This window comes from Coloeus monedula, assembly GCF_965178545.1.
Source record: "Coloeus monedula genome assembly, chromosome: 7".
In the NCBI taxonomy this organism is placed as follows: Eukaryota; Metazoa; Chordata; class Aves; order Passeriformes; family Corvidae; genus Coloeus; species Coloeus monedula.
This window is the reverse complement of record NC_138787.1, coordinates 20636023-20652037: the sequence shown is the minus strand read 5'-3', so window position 1 is coordinate 20652037 and position 16015 is coordinate 20636023. Positions and strand designations below refer to the sequence as shown.

The following is a 16015-nucleotide window of genomic DNA, read 5'->3' as shown; positions in this document are numbered from 1 at the left end:
GCCTTTCTTGGAAACATTTTTCTGTAAACATGCATACGTTCACTGCCTCCTATTGAAATCTTATTTCTCTTCAAATCCTTTTTTTGAAAGTAAATAAATACTTAATAAAAATGTGCTTGTTAGGGGTACCAGCTTATTTGGAATGACATGACAGACTTCTCAGAATCTTGTAAAATACGTGATGGCAATTTAATGTGAAATAGTTCATATCACTGGATATAATACTCAGCAATCTGTCTTCTTCACCTTTCAGATCAGCTGTTTCACGTGTTGGCCATGCACATGCGCCTCTACAGTATAGACTCTGCATACAATCCCTGGAGAAAACTAACTCAGCCGTTGCAGGATAAAAATTCAGAGCAAGTATTTTAATTTACCCGATATCAGTTTTACCTTGTGAAAGAAACATCCTTACAGAGGGACTTTGGGTAACTGTCTGTCTTAATTTAAATTCTCTGTGAGATATGCTGATGGACTTAACATCTAAAAATTGTATGTATGAATTTGTGAAACTTAAGTTTTCCACTTTCTTTTACATAAAAATCTGATAAATACCAGTTTTGAGCTAAAGTTTAAATACACCTCTTGCTGGCTTAAGCACATGCAAATTGAATAGTACTTGGTAAGTGGATAGGGCACTGCTGTTCCTGCTGTGGATGCTCAACAAAATTTACATTGAGATAAGTTGATAAATACTTTATTGGAAGTTGAGTAATGATTAATAGCTGTGAATAGGCCTAATATATGTGAGAAATAATTATATTTTAAGCTAAAAATTTTCATCAAGCTTATTTTTTTAACCAAGTTACTTACCTGAGTTTGCTTCTAAAACATTAGCCTTACATACACAGTTGTACAAGGACTGACAATATAATAAATTGAACCATGTACTTCATTCCACAAGGATTCATCTCCTTACTTAAGACCCATCACTTTTCAGATTCTACCTTGATGACAAGAAAGGTTTCTTGCCTAAAACCAGATTATGATATTTCCTCATAAGAGGAAAACAGTAGGTTTTTTTTCTCTTAGCACCTTAAGCATCTTCTTCATTCTAAGCTCTACACTTTGTAGCTTGCAATTACATCAAAAGACTGTCCTTTTAGTGCCTATCCAGCTCTGTGTTTGTCAGTGTTTCTAGGAGCCTGAGGTAGAAAGCATCATTCCATTTCAAAAACTGATCTAGAATAGTGATGCCACAATGCTAACTGCAAATGGGGGAAAACTATTAAAACAATTGTTCTCATTTCTAGTTTAAGATTTTATTGTTTGTCCTCTTGGAACCAGGCTTCTTTTGGCAATGAACATGAGATTATTGGAGTAATTAAACTATATTAACAGATTAGTTTAGAAACCATTAGCAGAACAAAGCATCAAGCATTTTATAACCAGAAAACCTATTCTGTTCAGCATGCATTCAAACGGCTTTGGGGGTCTCTTTTCATGTGATTCTGATTGAGATCTGACTTAGACTAAGCAGTGGGACAAAGTTAATAAATTTGGTGTATGGTTGGCTGAGTTTATATGAGGCAAAATCAAGATCATTTGACCAGAATGGCTGTGGGACAGATCATGCACTTCTTGTTTTGGCTTTTGAAGAGCTTGCTGGCTTTGGAAGCAGCTGTTAGCAGAGGGGTCTTCCAGGCCTGATGGAATTCACCATGCATTGGTCATGTCAAGGCTCAAGTGCAGCAAGTTAGATTTCATTAGGCAATATTTTGAATCACTTAGAAATGAATGGTGCTGTAGGACTGTTAATGCCTTGCTTTGCAGAAAGGGTTGCATGCTGAGAATGCATTTTAGCAGTTCTCGTGTTTTCTGGACTGGTTTTCAATATTTCTTTGTAGACTTGATGATATTGTTTTGGCACAGAGTCCTAAATGGTTTGTAGGAAGCTACAACTGAGATAGCATCTATTTTGCCATGAAATAATTTACTGTTGAGATGCACAGATGCTTTTGAGCTGGAGTATTTTTGCTCACTCCTTGGAATGTTTTTCCTATACCTTAGTCTGCAGTCACCAGGAGGCTACAAGAGGGGGCAATTTGAGGACATGTTTTTCATGTATAAATTATAGCATAAAATGAGTATCTGTAATTATATTGCAGAAATTTGAAGTGGTAGTTTCACTTGAAAATGGCATTCATAGGATTGGTGGGTATGACCTGATTGCACACTTCTTAGAGTCACACAGCCTTTTGAGAAATACAGAATAGCAAATTTTTTCAGGTACAGGGAGGAGTGCTCAGAGCAATTAGAAGGTGACACACTGCTGAAAACTGAAGAAGCTTAAGAGGATGGTGGAGAAATAATCACTGCAGATTTTAGATGTGAACGGCATTCTGCCACTTTGAAGTTAAGCAAGTCATCTAAATCAGCAGCCTGACCTGCACATGAGACTTCAAGCAAAGACTTGTAGAGAAAAAAATGTCAGTGAGAGGAAAAGATCTATATTGTCTGACTGTATTACTGTGATTCCAAACAATTTAACTTCAGGGAAGTCACAGAAGCAAAATAACTTCAAACCAATATGCCATCTTTTTCTATTTAATCTTCACTTTAAATTATTATCTGAGTTGAAAGCAGTTTTTCAGAGAAGCTAGTTTAATCATCATTTATTTAAAAGGATGATTTTGAAAATGGAAAGAAAAAAATCCCCCACACATGGAAAAATCTGTGGAATGCAAGTGCCATTACATTATCTTCTCACCCTCATTTAATTATAGCTATTTTCTTTAAATATACATAAATATTTACGAGTAAAACTACCCAGATGTAGAACCCACAATTTTATCTTCGTTTTCTACAATTCAGCTGTCATTCTTCATAAATAATGCCTTAGATTTACTATGTCTGGGAGCACTGATCAAAGTAATTTGTAAAGAGTCTCACACAATTGCTTCACTATACTTCCCAAAACCACTGGTTTTGTCCAGTGTCTTCTACAATTGTATTTAGTTCTCCTTGTAGCTGAAAATGGCAACTGAAAGATAGGAAGAAGCTCATGCAGCCGCAGCAAGGTAAAGTAGAAATAAGGAAATCCTGAGCAAGAAGATACCCTATCAGAAAGGGTTTAAATAATGTGAGCTGTTTGGAAGATGAGGGGGAAAAAGAAAAAACTAAGTTTGGTGAACTGTGAATGGTTTAGTGGATTATTTCTCCTGTGCAGTTTATGTTGCAAAATTCAATGTATGCTTGGTCCCACAGGCTGTACTTAAGCAAATTCATCTAGGGACAGCTCTGGTTTCAATGGTGATCAAATAAACAATTATTGTGGTGTAAAGGGGGAATAAAAGCTTCTGGCAGGGGGCAGGCAAGGAGCAGCTGGAGGCAATAATTACTGAACCCAGATGTGAATTTAATGGACTAGTCCAAATAGCCACAGGAACAACAAACATGAAATGAAAGGATATACATTTTTTAAAAATTTAAATCTCTATGAAGGCTGACATTTTTGTGTCTGTTTTGACAGACAGAATAAGTCAGCGAAGAATGAATTGGTAAAACATTAAGGATCTTTGCAGTAGAAGCACTCGGGGGAGGAACTGCATGATAAACTGAAATGCTGGGTTATTTTTACTACCATGTTTTGCTGATGTTTCATTCTAAGCTAGATCGCTTCAGAGATTGTTTATAGTATCATATTGGGGCAACAAACTGCAACTCAGGGATAGGATTGAGCAACTGTGCATAGGTTGTGACTCTTAAGTCACATCTGCATCACAGAAACTTGTGAAATGGGGAAAAAACACAGTTTTTATGAAGATACTCTGAGACAGAGAGAGTAGGATGGTGAGATAGTGGGGTTTAGTTAAGGTTTATGCAAGAGGTTGGTCTATACATACACGTGGTGCAACTTAGTGATCTATTCCATACAACAAAATCCTGCCTGAAACAGATGTCTCTCGGGATACATGGTATAGTACATAGGTTTTGACAGTAGTGGCAGCTTTGGGAGTATTTGCTCGTGGCTGTTTCTTCCTTTCCCTGCACTACAGCTCACCATCTTCTTTGGCTGTGCTGATGTAACTTGGGCAGGCTGCATGAGCAAAGTCAAGCAATGAATCCATGTTTTAAAAAGGTTAAATTGAATGGGTTTGGGAATGGGTGACAAGGGACCACTGGGGGCACTGTGGTAGAGGAGAATGGGAGATGCCCGATGTTAGTACTGTCAGTGAATGTATAAGGAGAAACTGACCTGCTGTAAAATCTGCTGTGACACAGTGAAGAGCAAATACGAAATTGTGATTATGTCCTAAAGTCCAGCCAGAATAAATAGTAGAATTCTGCTTTCTTTCAGTGAACATGAAGCTGTGTATTAGTTTGACCTTTGTGATGTCTGGGATTTGTGGGCTTTACTTCTTATCCTGCAAATTCTGAAGAAAATAAAAGTTTGCCTTAGTAGATGAAGCCTTTGCTCAGGTGTACCTATATCCGTGTGTCCCAAATTTTCTGTGTCTGACAGTTTAAAGAGGTGTGAGGCTCAAAACTTACTTTACTTACTGAATTTCTACCTTTATAATTAGTTGGAGTTAGCATCAAGCAAAAACTTCTAAGTGTCTCTGGTTGAGAGAAGAGGGAACGGGGAGCATAAATACAAGGAACCACCATAAGCAAAATGCCGCTTATTTCAGAGTACAATGCATGACATCTCTCAGGAGGAGGATGCAGAATACAGAGGCAGAGTTTCTCAGCTGTCAGGTGACAGGCAGCCCCAGTGCAGCACAGAGAAAGGTGCAGCCCAGTTACCTTGGGCTGGAGGAGAGGTCAGTTCCACAGAGAAAGCTGAGCTTAGCATTTTTCATTTTAGGATGTGTTCGTATTGCACTGTGTAGTTTATTTTCAACACCATCTCCCTTTTAAAAATTGATACAGCATACAACTGTTACACATTTGAATTATTTTGTGTTACCTTGGTCCCATTTGCAGTTGTACTTTCTTTTTTTTATTAAGTGCTTCTGTGGCACAAGTTTTCGTAGTCAGATTTATCAAGCTTTCATGTATGCATTGGGGATTAACAGAATGGACAATTTCCATAAAACACATCTCTAAACACATTTTGTAAATTCAGTTTCATTGTCATAATGAAGAAGTTGCTGAGGCTCTTAACAAATGACAAAGCAGTTTTTAAGTGATTCATGTGCTGCAGCACTTGATGTAAGCAAAAGCAGCTTATCTAAACCCCTGACATTTAATGTAGCTTTGCTTCTCAATTCTTAAGAACTGAATAAATTAGAAAAGTAATTCAGTTGGTCCTGCATGTGCAAATGAGTTCATTTATGTGTGATGTTGCCTGTCAATCATCATATATATATAAATATCATATATTTAGTAGTTTTGACAGAACTGGTATTTGACCTAATTGTTACATGACTATTAAACAACATTGATACCTCTGTCGGAGGTGTTCAGCTAAATCTGACCAGAGGGAGTAACTTTTTAGAATGTTATTCCAAATGAAATTTTTCCCAATTTTATATATAAATTAAGAATTAAAGATGAGAAGTAATTTAGGGGTTGTCCATGGTTTTAAAGTCATTACACAATGAGAGTTATTTTAAAATTCAGTGTCATAGATTATAAAGTAGAACTACCTGTAGGTAAAAGTAGAATTTGAGACATAGTGAAATGAGTATCTTCATGGCCTGTATAATTTTGAAAATGAAGCTTGGTAGTGTGATAAAAATTATTGCTGCCTTTGTCTTCTTTAGAATTTAATATACTGCTTTTTAGAATATTTGGGTTTTGTTTAGGAGGCTCACATATATAAATACATGTATTTATATTTATTTATGTATATATTACAGTTCTTTCAAACAATAATTTTATTAGATGATTGCTTATAGCAAAAGGGTTATAGATGGTGTTTATTCTGTAGCTGTCTGGGTTCATTAATTCAAAAGGACCAGTTAGACCATGTTTTCTCTCACTTCATTTTACAAGAGCGATCTCCATGTGATCATAAGTGTTCTTTTAATCCTCCTTTTGTATGACTGCTTCTGTGTGTTAAAATTCATGTCACAGATGACTTCTGGCAGTGCCTTCTGTAGAGAGGTGCCTGAGTTTTCAGGAAATCAGTAGCTATGTAGTCTTCTTCCAAAAGCAAGATCATGTTTATGGGCCTCAGAGATGATAAACTGGTTGAATCCCCAAAGCTGTTAGAGGACACTAAAGATCCTGTGCCTGCATTCACATCCCATCATGTGGGCAACCTTTTCCTATACACAGTCTGCAAGGGCTCAGTTTGTTCCTTTGCAACACAGGTGTCCATTCATAGAGGACTCTGTTTTGCATGGGAGATTCAGGGTCAGTGACACCAGGACTTCACAGTGTGGCTCCTGCAGCACAGATCAGCAGCACCACCACTGCTTGCCAAGGGTAACAAGAACCCACACAGCTCTTTGCATCTGCATGTGTTGCAGAAGGGGAAGACTGACAGGGGAGGGTGTGTGTTGCATTTTAGCTCAGGCTCCTGCCTGAGATCTCCATCACGCTCCATATCAGTTAAAAGAGGGAAGAATGATTTTTCACCATTTGATTTTTTTGCTATTTGACTCAACTGTTGAACCTGAAGAATACTGTTGGTTGGAATTTCGTTGAATATTGCTACACAAAGCTAGAAACGACCTCCTATCTGCAAGCATTTTCGGCTTTTAAGTACAGGACTACAGGATGATGTTATGTCAGTAAATCTGGATAGTTGAAAAGTTTGCTGTATCTTTGTGCTTGTTTGCTGTCCTTCTAGACATCCAGGGGGTTAATAAAGACTGTGTGTAAGATTGCATAATCCCACCTGTCATGGCTGCTTGAGCCTTCATTTCTTTACATGAAGGAAAGCAGTAGCTTTTCTAAGGTCTCTGTTTTCCAATGGGAGCATTCCCTGTAACATTAAATGTAATTTGAGGATTTGTTACTGTTACAGTGTGGGATATAGGTATACTTGTGAAATGCGTGCTTTGGAAACCAGTTCAATCATTTGAATGTTCCTTGACTCTCTACATAAATACAGTGAGTTCAGGCAGTTTTGAATGTATTAAAACACTACAACAGAATCAGGTACCCAAATGGTAATTTCCTCATGAATTATTACATGAGTAACATTAAATATTTTAATTGAGATCAATTAGCAAATTCTCAGGTAGTAGGCTTCTGTAAGCTTGATGTCAAATGTAATCCTATTTAAAATAAATACAAAATAAAATATGAGAATGAGTTTATAGTATCAGAAGTGATTTTCTTTTGGTTTTATTTCCAGGCTGGTAAGTGAAGAACTGCCAGAAGTTCCTGTGCTTTACAGAGATGTCTCATCCCTTTTGCTTATCCAGATTTTAACCATGCCGCAGCCATTGCACAGAGGTATGTTACAAGAATATGTATATTTAAGTGATTATGTAGATGAGGCTGCTTCCATGATGATTCACAGGAAGGTCAGTCATAGCTGATCTACTGTGTATTCTAAAATAATGTTTCTGCCTTATCTACAAAAGGTGGCATTGAACAGAAATTTTTGTTCTGAGTTGACAGGTTTATCTGTGTTCCCTGTCTTTTTACCTTATCAGTCAGCTATTCATTAAAGATACAAGAGCTGAGCAGAAACTCTTTATGTATTTCTACTGAAAGAGAAGTGTCCTTTGTTTGACCTTCATCTTTTGCTTAGAGGGACAGTTGAATACTGCAAGTTGAACTGAGTGCCTAAGGGTGAAAAATTTGAAAGATTGTAATTTAATTTGAATTTCAGAGTTTAAGTTGCAGCAATCTTATGTAAGAGTTCATCTATGAAGATAATAATTGCTGTAATGCAGCAACTTCAATAGAGACACCATGTAGTATAATTATGAATAAATATTAAAGAGATATTTAAAAATGAAATCTTTCATTACTAAAATCAAAACTATCTTAAAACCTAAATTTCTTTTTCTGTGTAAAAGAAACAGCTGAACCTGGTTCATCTTGCTAATGGATAATGTGTGTTCCAGAATAGGGGTTCAGACCCTCTGGTCTCTGGCTTGATTATTTATAAATGTATCTTTATTTGAAAACGAGGACAAACAAAGCAAGTATCACTTTACTATTTCACTGACAATGAACAGAATCTCTCCCATGGGATCTGTGTGGCAGTTTTGATATCTGCTGAGTTTTGGTAGTTTTTGAAAAGGTAAATTCAGGAACTGCTCTGTTCTTGATGCATACACCTTAGTAAAAACTGTCTTCCCTTAAGAGGTGTTCAGTCCTCACAACTGAATGTTCAAATTCAGCTGAAGTGATGCTCTGTGTAGCCATTAACATTGTGGGTTTGTTTTTTCAATTCAATATAATTAAAATAATAGAATCACTTAGGTAGGAAAAGACTTTTAAGATCATCAAGCCCAGTTGTTAAGTACATGCTTATGGACTAAGTATATACAAAAGATTATTAGAATAGGAAAATATTAAAAGAATAAAATATTTTTGCATCGGAAGGTTATTGTCAAAAATGTACTTTTTTTTTTTTTAAACTACAGTTTAACATGAATTAACTCTGCTGGAAGGACTCAATCAAACCAGTATAAAATCAGTAAATAAAAGTTTAATGAGACTAACATCTGAAATTCAGGGAAGGAAGTGTTGAAGCCAGAGTACAAACCAGTGGTGTCTTTGTAGTCAATATCCAATCATTGAATACCACAATTTAAGAAAGTATATTTTATCCTAGAAAAGACAACATTCAATTAATAGTAAGGCATTCTGTGGAGAATTCTGTGAAATGCCTCATATCAGCAGCATGTTTTGTCTTTGCTCTTAGATTTATTGTATGTTGCAGTTGAAAGGGAAATGGCAAGTGGCAGAAAGAAAATAAATGTAACCACTTCAAATCTGTGAAGCATTAAATGGGAAATAAATTGCCATTTATCTTCCTAATTTTTGTTTCATCAAAATGGCAGAATGAAAAGAAAGTCTTTCATAATTCTTTGTTTGGAGGTGTAGAATGGTGTTCACAAAAATAAGTCATAACAAGTTCGTTTAGAACTTTTACAATGGGTGTGTAGGTCACAGAGTTAAATTCAATATTACTAATTCTTTGTAGAGGGCTGAGGTATAACAAAGGTAAAATGGCTTGTGAAGTATCTCATGGTAAGCACAAGATCAGTGATAGGGGTGAACAAAATCTCTGACCCTACAGCTTCCTGAATTGTCTGTGCTGCTTTGCCATTGTCATGGGGTGCAGGAGCTGTGGACTTGGATGCACAGTGGGATACACGCAGGAGGTTGATGCCTGTGTGTGTTGACACATATTTCCAGTATATTCCTTTAACAGTAGACTTAAGTAAGTTGCATTGTGTCCTTCATCAAATATGACATCTTTTTTCAACTTCGTACTTAAAATCCTTTTTGTTTATAACATGTTTTTTTTAAAATAGAGTGCTCTGTAAGGAGGACTCAAAATCTCATCTCTTGCCCTTCAAATGGGAATTGTATTAACTTCCCTATTAACTGTTAATTTTGAATTCAGACTGGGAATTGCATTAACTACCCTATTAACTGTTGGATGGGTGTTGGTATCTTTTTCAATCTGACATCGATTAAAGCAATAAAAATGTCATTACTGTTCAGCCTCTTCATTCAGAGGAGAAAATTGATCTGAACCTATCAGAAAGAAAGAATACTGCTACAGAAAAATCCTTGTGGTGGAGGTCAGAGCATTTACAAGCATTAACCAATTTACGGACAAGGGAATGAGGCTGAAAAATGTACCTCTGTGTAGTGTAGCAAGCAAAATAAACATTGCATTTAAGATACTAAAACCATTGTTAAACTTTTTTCTTTTGAGTTTCAAACTAGGACAGAGCATTTATAGACTTCAGATGTTCAGCATTTTGTTTGAAATGTTTGAAACTGTACAAGGCTAAATACATAAAAATCCACATAGGAGGTTCTGGTTCAATTCTGTGGCAGTTGTGCAGAGGATGGAGTGTTCATGGTGTTGTGAATAGGGACTCCATACAAAACAAAGATTTTGCTTCCAGCTCCTTTCTTGCAGAAATAGCAAATGATGGTGTATGTACAGAAATTGAGAGAGTGGCTTGGTGGTTATCAAAACTAAAATCTGTCTTTGTAAATTGAATTCAGTAACCCCCCCCCCCCCCCATCCTTTCTGCAACACAGTTTTTGGATATTGGAGTAATTTAATTGAAATGGACGTTCTTCCTTGTTACCATCAATTGTAAAAAGTTTTATTTTCCCAACACCTGACTTGGGAACCTGGTGTACAGATTTCTACAAGTACAAAGTGTAGCTTTTAGTGATTTCAGTTTCTGCATTGCACTGCATGTGAAAAATAGCATACTGATAGAGAGTATTTAAAAACTAGGGTCTGTGTGAACGGGAGTGAGCCTGAGGCTAGGAGGTGCATAGAAGTGGTGGTCAGTGGGCCAGCAGTGGCCTGGCGCTGCGCGTGGTGCCACATGCCGGGAGGGCCGAGCAGCGCTTGCCAGGAGGCTCTCGTTACATGGCCTGGCGCTGCTGTGACATGGTCTGCAGGGCTGCTGGGAGACAGCTGCCATTTAGGAGTGCTGGGTGTGTTCCAACTTGAAAGCTCCTTTTGGGAGTTGAGACCATACTCTATGGACTCTGGGAAAGGGTTTCTTCTGTGGTGTGTAAAACGTAAATTCAGCGCCTTTTCCTGTAATACTGGTTAGGCTCAGTTGCTGAAGAGTCTGACCTGGATGTTCTGACAGATTCTTTTTCTGTAAAGTTTTAATGACGTGCAACAAAAGTACAGCAAGCAGCTTTCAGATGAACACTAACACTTCTCTTTAATGATTGGATAAGTATCTTGACTAAATATAGTATGGATGTAAACTGCTTGAATAGTATTCAGTTTCAATGTGAAGTTCAAATCTTTATCTGTATCCTGGAACTTTAATATACCTTTCATGGATTATCTGAAGTTCAGTGCTCTCTCCTGTTGTTCTGAAGTTGTTTTTTCAAAGAAGGGTTCAAGCTTTAGATCAAGAAGAATATTTTTCAAAGGTTATTTATACAAAGATCTCCTTCTAAATTTAGTAAAAAAGGCCCGATGTCCTTAATTTTGCATCTGGTTCTCTTTGTGGATTCCTTCTGTCATCATTGCATGCCAGGGTATATCATCTAATTTGATACTGAAATTAAAAGATGTGTATTGTTGGTAATATGCTCATTTATCTGCACATTTTTTGCACTAATGTTAAAATTAGAGTTCTAGAAGTGTTCCCTATTTAAATTTAATTTTTAAGGGTGTTGGTTGATGCATATAATGGGATGAGATGCTTTGAAATTACTTGATTCCAAAAAGTTTCAAAAATAGGAACATAAGAGCATTTCTCAAAGTTATTCAAAAATAAGTACAGAAGTTCTGGATTAGCCTATTTTGATTAGATTGGCCTAGCCATAGTAATAATACTTTCAGACTGTCAGACTATCAGATTAGGGACAGGAGTCCTAAATGCATTTTAGTGCAGAACTTTGCTCAGTGGTTTACTTCTCATATGGCCATACTTGCAAGCTATAGAATTATTAAATTGAAAAGATGATGTAGCAAAAGCACAGCCTGCTCCAGGGGGCAGCAGGAAAACAGCACAGAGCCCCCACATGCATGCTGTGGAAAGTCAAAGTTGCTCTTCCAGTAGACAAGAATGTAATAGCTCTAGCATTACAGATACCTACAGCTGTCAAATATTTGGCTTTTTAAGAGATAACGTGGTAATGAAATGATAATTGATGCAGTGACTGATGTTTTCAGTATGTCTCCCATGGGATGTTTCTATGACTATAAAAAGGCTTGGTGCTCATTATACAGCATGCTGACTCTGAGCTGCTTCTGAGATACTTTCCTAAGGGAAAAAAAAAAGATAAAGTTTGTGCAGAATTCAGAACTTCTTAAGGATGACCCAGATGTGGGAGTGTGCAGTTTTTGTCCAATTCTGGATTCTCCAAAAATGTAATTCATAGTCATTTGTGAGTCACATACGTGTAAGTAAATACAAGAACATTCATTTAGTTGTAAAAACGTAATATGGACTTACTTCTGGTGAATTGAACAATTAGTATTAAGCGGGGGAATGGGGACAAGGAGTAACTGTGTTTAGCAAAACCCAGATTTTTTAAAATGTGACAGACACCCAGTGTTGAGCACTGCAATTCCCTGAGCAGAACTACAAGATGGAGCAGGCTGTGGCAGGTTGGTTCCTGTTGCCCAGCAGTCTGCCTTTGCGGCTCTACATGCAGTGGATTTCCTTTGTGCTTTCACAGTGTGAAATTGATTTGCATTGCTTGTATCTGCTGTTGAGGGGTTAGAGCTCAGTACCTGAGTTCAGTTCTAGCTACGATTAGAGACTGTAACTCAGGCCAAAGAGGCAATTTTTACAGTTCTCTGAGTGTGTGTGGTTTCATCTTGTAGATTTCAGTCCCAGAAAATTTCCTGAAAGCTTGCCTGCTGTTATTCCTCAGGAGTAGGATTGCTAAGAAAATGGAGGTTTCAGCAGAGATAAAAAATATGGCCTCGAGATCTAGTGGGATCTGGTGAATTCTCCTCCTGGGAAGATGTGAGGAGGAAGTGTGATTATAATGCTGCCTGCTCTAGAATGGGGGGCATGAAGTATAGGACCACTCATTGTCATGTTTAACACAAGTTTGATAGGAAGATAATACAGAAAAGTCTATTTTTAATTATGTAATAGCAAATGATCTTTTAGATCCTTAAATTGTACTTATAGCTTACACTCACACAAGCTTTTACCCCGTGACATTAACAGATTTCAAAATCCATGTCTGCATTGATTTGCAAACACTTGTTACATAAACAAACAATTGTTATTTCACAAATTTAATTATGTACTCAAGTCTTAACTGTGTGTGTTTTAAAATCCAGTAGTGGGTTTTGATAATAGATGCAGGAAAGGAGAAGCAAGGTATTTCATTTTCTTGGCCTCCTCATTTTCACATATGAAGCTTGTTTAAATCCTTTGGGAAGAAAGAATGAATTTAACCCAGTTTTTTTGAGGTGCTTATGTGAATAAAATTGTTTTGCTTGACTTCAAAGCCTGAGAGGACTTCCTAAACCCCTCATTTTTGTCTACATTTTTTTAGGTATATATTAGTTATGTTTATGCTTAAGGAGTGGTGTGAGTGATGATAGAAACTTCTTTGATCTGCCTAGATTTAAAAACAAACTAGATAATTTGGAACTGGAAATAGGACCTAAAGTAGAAAGATAAAAAAGGACTGTTTGAATATCTTCATTTCAGAGAATAATTATTTTTTCTGTTTCCATTTTAGGAAGTCTTCTTTTGCTTCTGTTGCTAGCTTCCCCAAAAAGATTTCAGAACCTTTCTCCTGCAGCCAAGCGTAGGAAATAATAGTCCTTTAAATATTAAAAAAAAAAAATTGTAAAGATCTTTGAAAATATAGTAAATGCCAGTCTGCCTTTTGTCTTCCTTCTGTATGCACGTGAGGTCCAGTAAATAGGTACTCACTCAAGAATGTTTTGCAGCAAGTCTTTTGTGGCTGGATCCATATCTGGAAGTGAAGGGCTAGAAACTGAAGTATGCTAAATGTCCTTGTAGTGATTTTTTTTGGAATTTAATTCTTCCAGTATTTGTATCAATGTCACTTACCCCCGATTGGAGCCAGAAGAGGTAGGGTATGCATTTGCTTACATCTACAGTAATCACTAGCTTAACTTGGTGTAACCCTTGGACAAAATACAATTTTGTATTATCACCAGATCACTAGGATGAAGTCACTGCTAATCAGGATTAAGATGAACATAAGGAGCAGTGGAAAATTTCTTGCCCTGTACTTGTTCTGTTCAATATGGCTTCCATATGTTCTGTTCACTAAGTCACTTCTGAAAGCCAGTAAATAGTTATACATTGTTTTGAGGGGTTGTTCTTTTTGTACAGCACTGGCTTTTCATTTCAGAATCATCATTTCCGTAACTAGAGACTCTGTAATCATTATATTTGCTAAAAATACCAAGTGTTTAAAAATTACTTTCCTTGTTTTACAGAACACTTCACCTGCATTATAAAAGTGCTGTTCACTTTATTATATACTCAAGCCTTGGCAGCACTTTCTGTTAAATGCAGTGTTGAAGATAGGATGGCATGGAAAGAATCAGGAGCTCTCAAAAAGGTTGGTTAGTTTATTAAAACATTTATGAAATTATGCTTAAGTATTTCTGGTAGGAATGTAGATACTTCTGTTTTGCATGTAATAATTTGCTTCTGCTTCACAGAAATCCAGTATTTTGTTTCTGTGTGTATAATTTCTGCATGGTTTGGTACATGATGAGACGTAAAAGTTTCACAATTAATAACTAGTTCCAAAACTGAGTTTCAGATTTGAGTCTGTATCTTTATAGTTTCAGTCTCTACTTTGTTGCAGTGATTGTAATCAGTAAATGCAGCTTTCCTTCCTGTGAAATTGAAGCCTTCCTAGATAAACCATGGGCATTGATCTGATGCATTTCTTTACAGGAAAAGCAGGCAACCTTGTCGGAGAAAAAACTCTCTTGACTTTTCCAACTTGCTTGTGCTATTTGTGGCTAGCTATATAAATTTCTCTCACTATGTGGTCTAGAGTGCTCATGTGATGAAGAGACAGAAGGAAATTTATCACTATTGTTTCCTTGCCTTTTGGTAGTATTTACAAGTAAAGTGACCATGCATCTTTCTGTTTCAGTTCAGCTGATTGAATGCCAGTTGCCACCAAAGACAAAGTTCCCTGCACTCGCACCAGCATTCATTTAATCCTTCAGTTAACTTTCTACTCCACAGATTGATTTTCCCAGAAGGTCAGAAGAATGCCAATGTCAGACCGAAGGAAAGGATAGAAGTGTTGGGACCAGGAGAAAAAAGGGGTATTACCCCTCTAGACAACAGCTGGGCCTTAGATGTAAAATGAAATGCACACTGAGAAGCATGACCTGCGTTTTCACATGTAACTTAAATTTGTCATCCTGGTCAATCAGAATTCCAAGGTCTTAAGGACAAATTATCTGCTGGCCGGCTACTATGAGAATTTTTTTTTTTTTGCACTGGAATCACTGGACAGTACTTAATTTTGTTAGCTCCCTATCCACCCCTTCTTTCAATACATTGTAATTTTCTTAGAAATACAAAGACATTTGCTTGAGGTTGTTGCTAGTGATAACTTTTTTTTCATCATTTACTTAAGTGATTCTCAAGTGATACAGTATTTTTCACTTTAAAGCACTGAGGACTGGCCAGTGGTAATCACACAGCTCCCTGTTCCACTCTCCCAGCCCTTTGGCTGTCCTTCTCTTCTTGAGCCTATCCCTTGTCCTCATGCATGTCATGAGGGAAGCTGGTTTTTAATTTAGAAATCCAAGTTCTTTCTTTAAAGTTTCTTTAAGCCACAGTGGTTAAAAACATATGGTTCACGTTGGCTTTTTCTTCTCTTCTGGTAAGATTGACATTTTAATCCTGGGATGACTACACAGATCACACCTCACTTTTGTCTGTGGATAATGCCAAATGAATCTATTTCAGTTTGGTATTCCAGACATTAAACATCGGCTGAAGACTTTGCTGTAAATTTATGCCAAATGATCAAACAACATGAAGAGTTTAATTTCTCAGCAGGGTGAGGTGGATATTGTATTTTTGGAATCCCAGTTCACTCTCATTATCTTTGCAAGGTGTGTTATGGTGTCATAGGAAGCACACTGTAAATGCCTGTGGAGTAAACTTCCAGGAATAACATGGAAAGAAGATTTGTCTTAGCTGCTGATTTAAGTATGTGTTGCCTTCTGGTTCTTTGACTATGAGCATAAACAGCAAGTGTGCTGTCCCAATATGAAAGGTGAAGACCCCATCTAAAATGGAGAATGAAAGTTGATGTCAAAATGAACAAAAGAAACCAACTGATGAATTACATACATCATTATGTACTGAAGTATTTGGTGTCTTTAAAGAATCACAGTAATGTTCCACTCTGTTGTTGTTTGTTGTGTTGATAATGTACTAACAGAACT

At 36.9% G+C, this 16015-nt stretch overlaps 1 protein-coding gene across 2 annotated transcripts in view; it reads left to right on the top strand.

Moving 5' to 3' along the window:
- Positions 1-16015, top strand: part of UBR3 (ubiquitin protein ligase E3 component n-recognin 3) — a 109496-nt gene that overhangs the window by 85177 nt on the left and 8304 nt on the right. For both annotated transcript variants that reach the window (XM_082285189.1, XM_082285188.1), the window contains exons 32-34: positions 254-359; positions 7256-7356; positions 14027-14151. In XM_082285189.1, coding sequence (XP_082141315.1) covers positions 254-359; positions 7256-7356; positions 14027-14151 — 332 coding nt within the window. The remainder of the gene's footprint in view (positions 1-253; positions 360-7255; positions 7357-14026; positions 14152-16015) is intronic.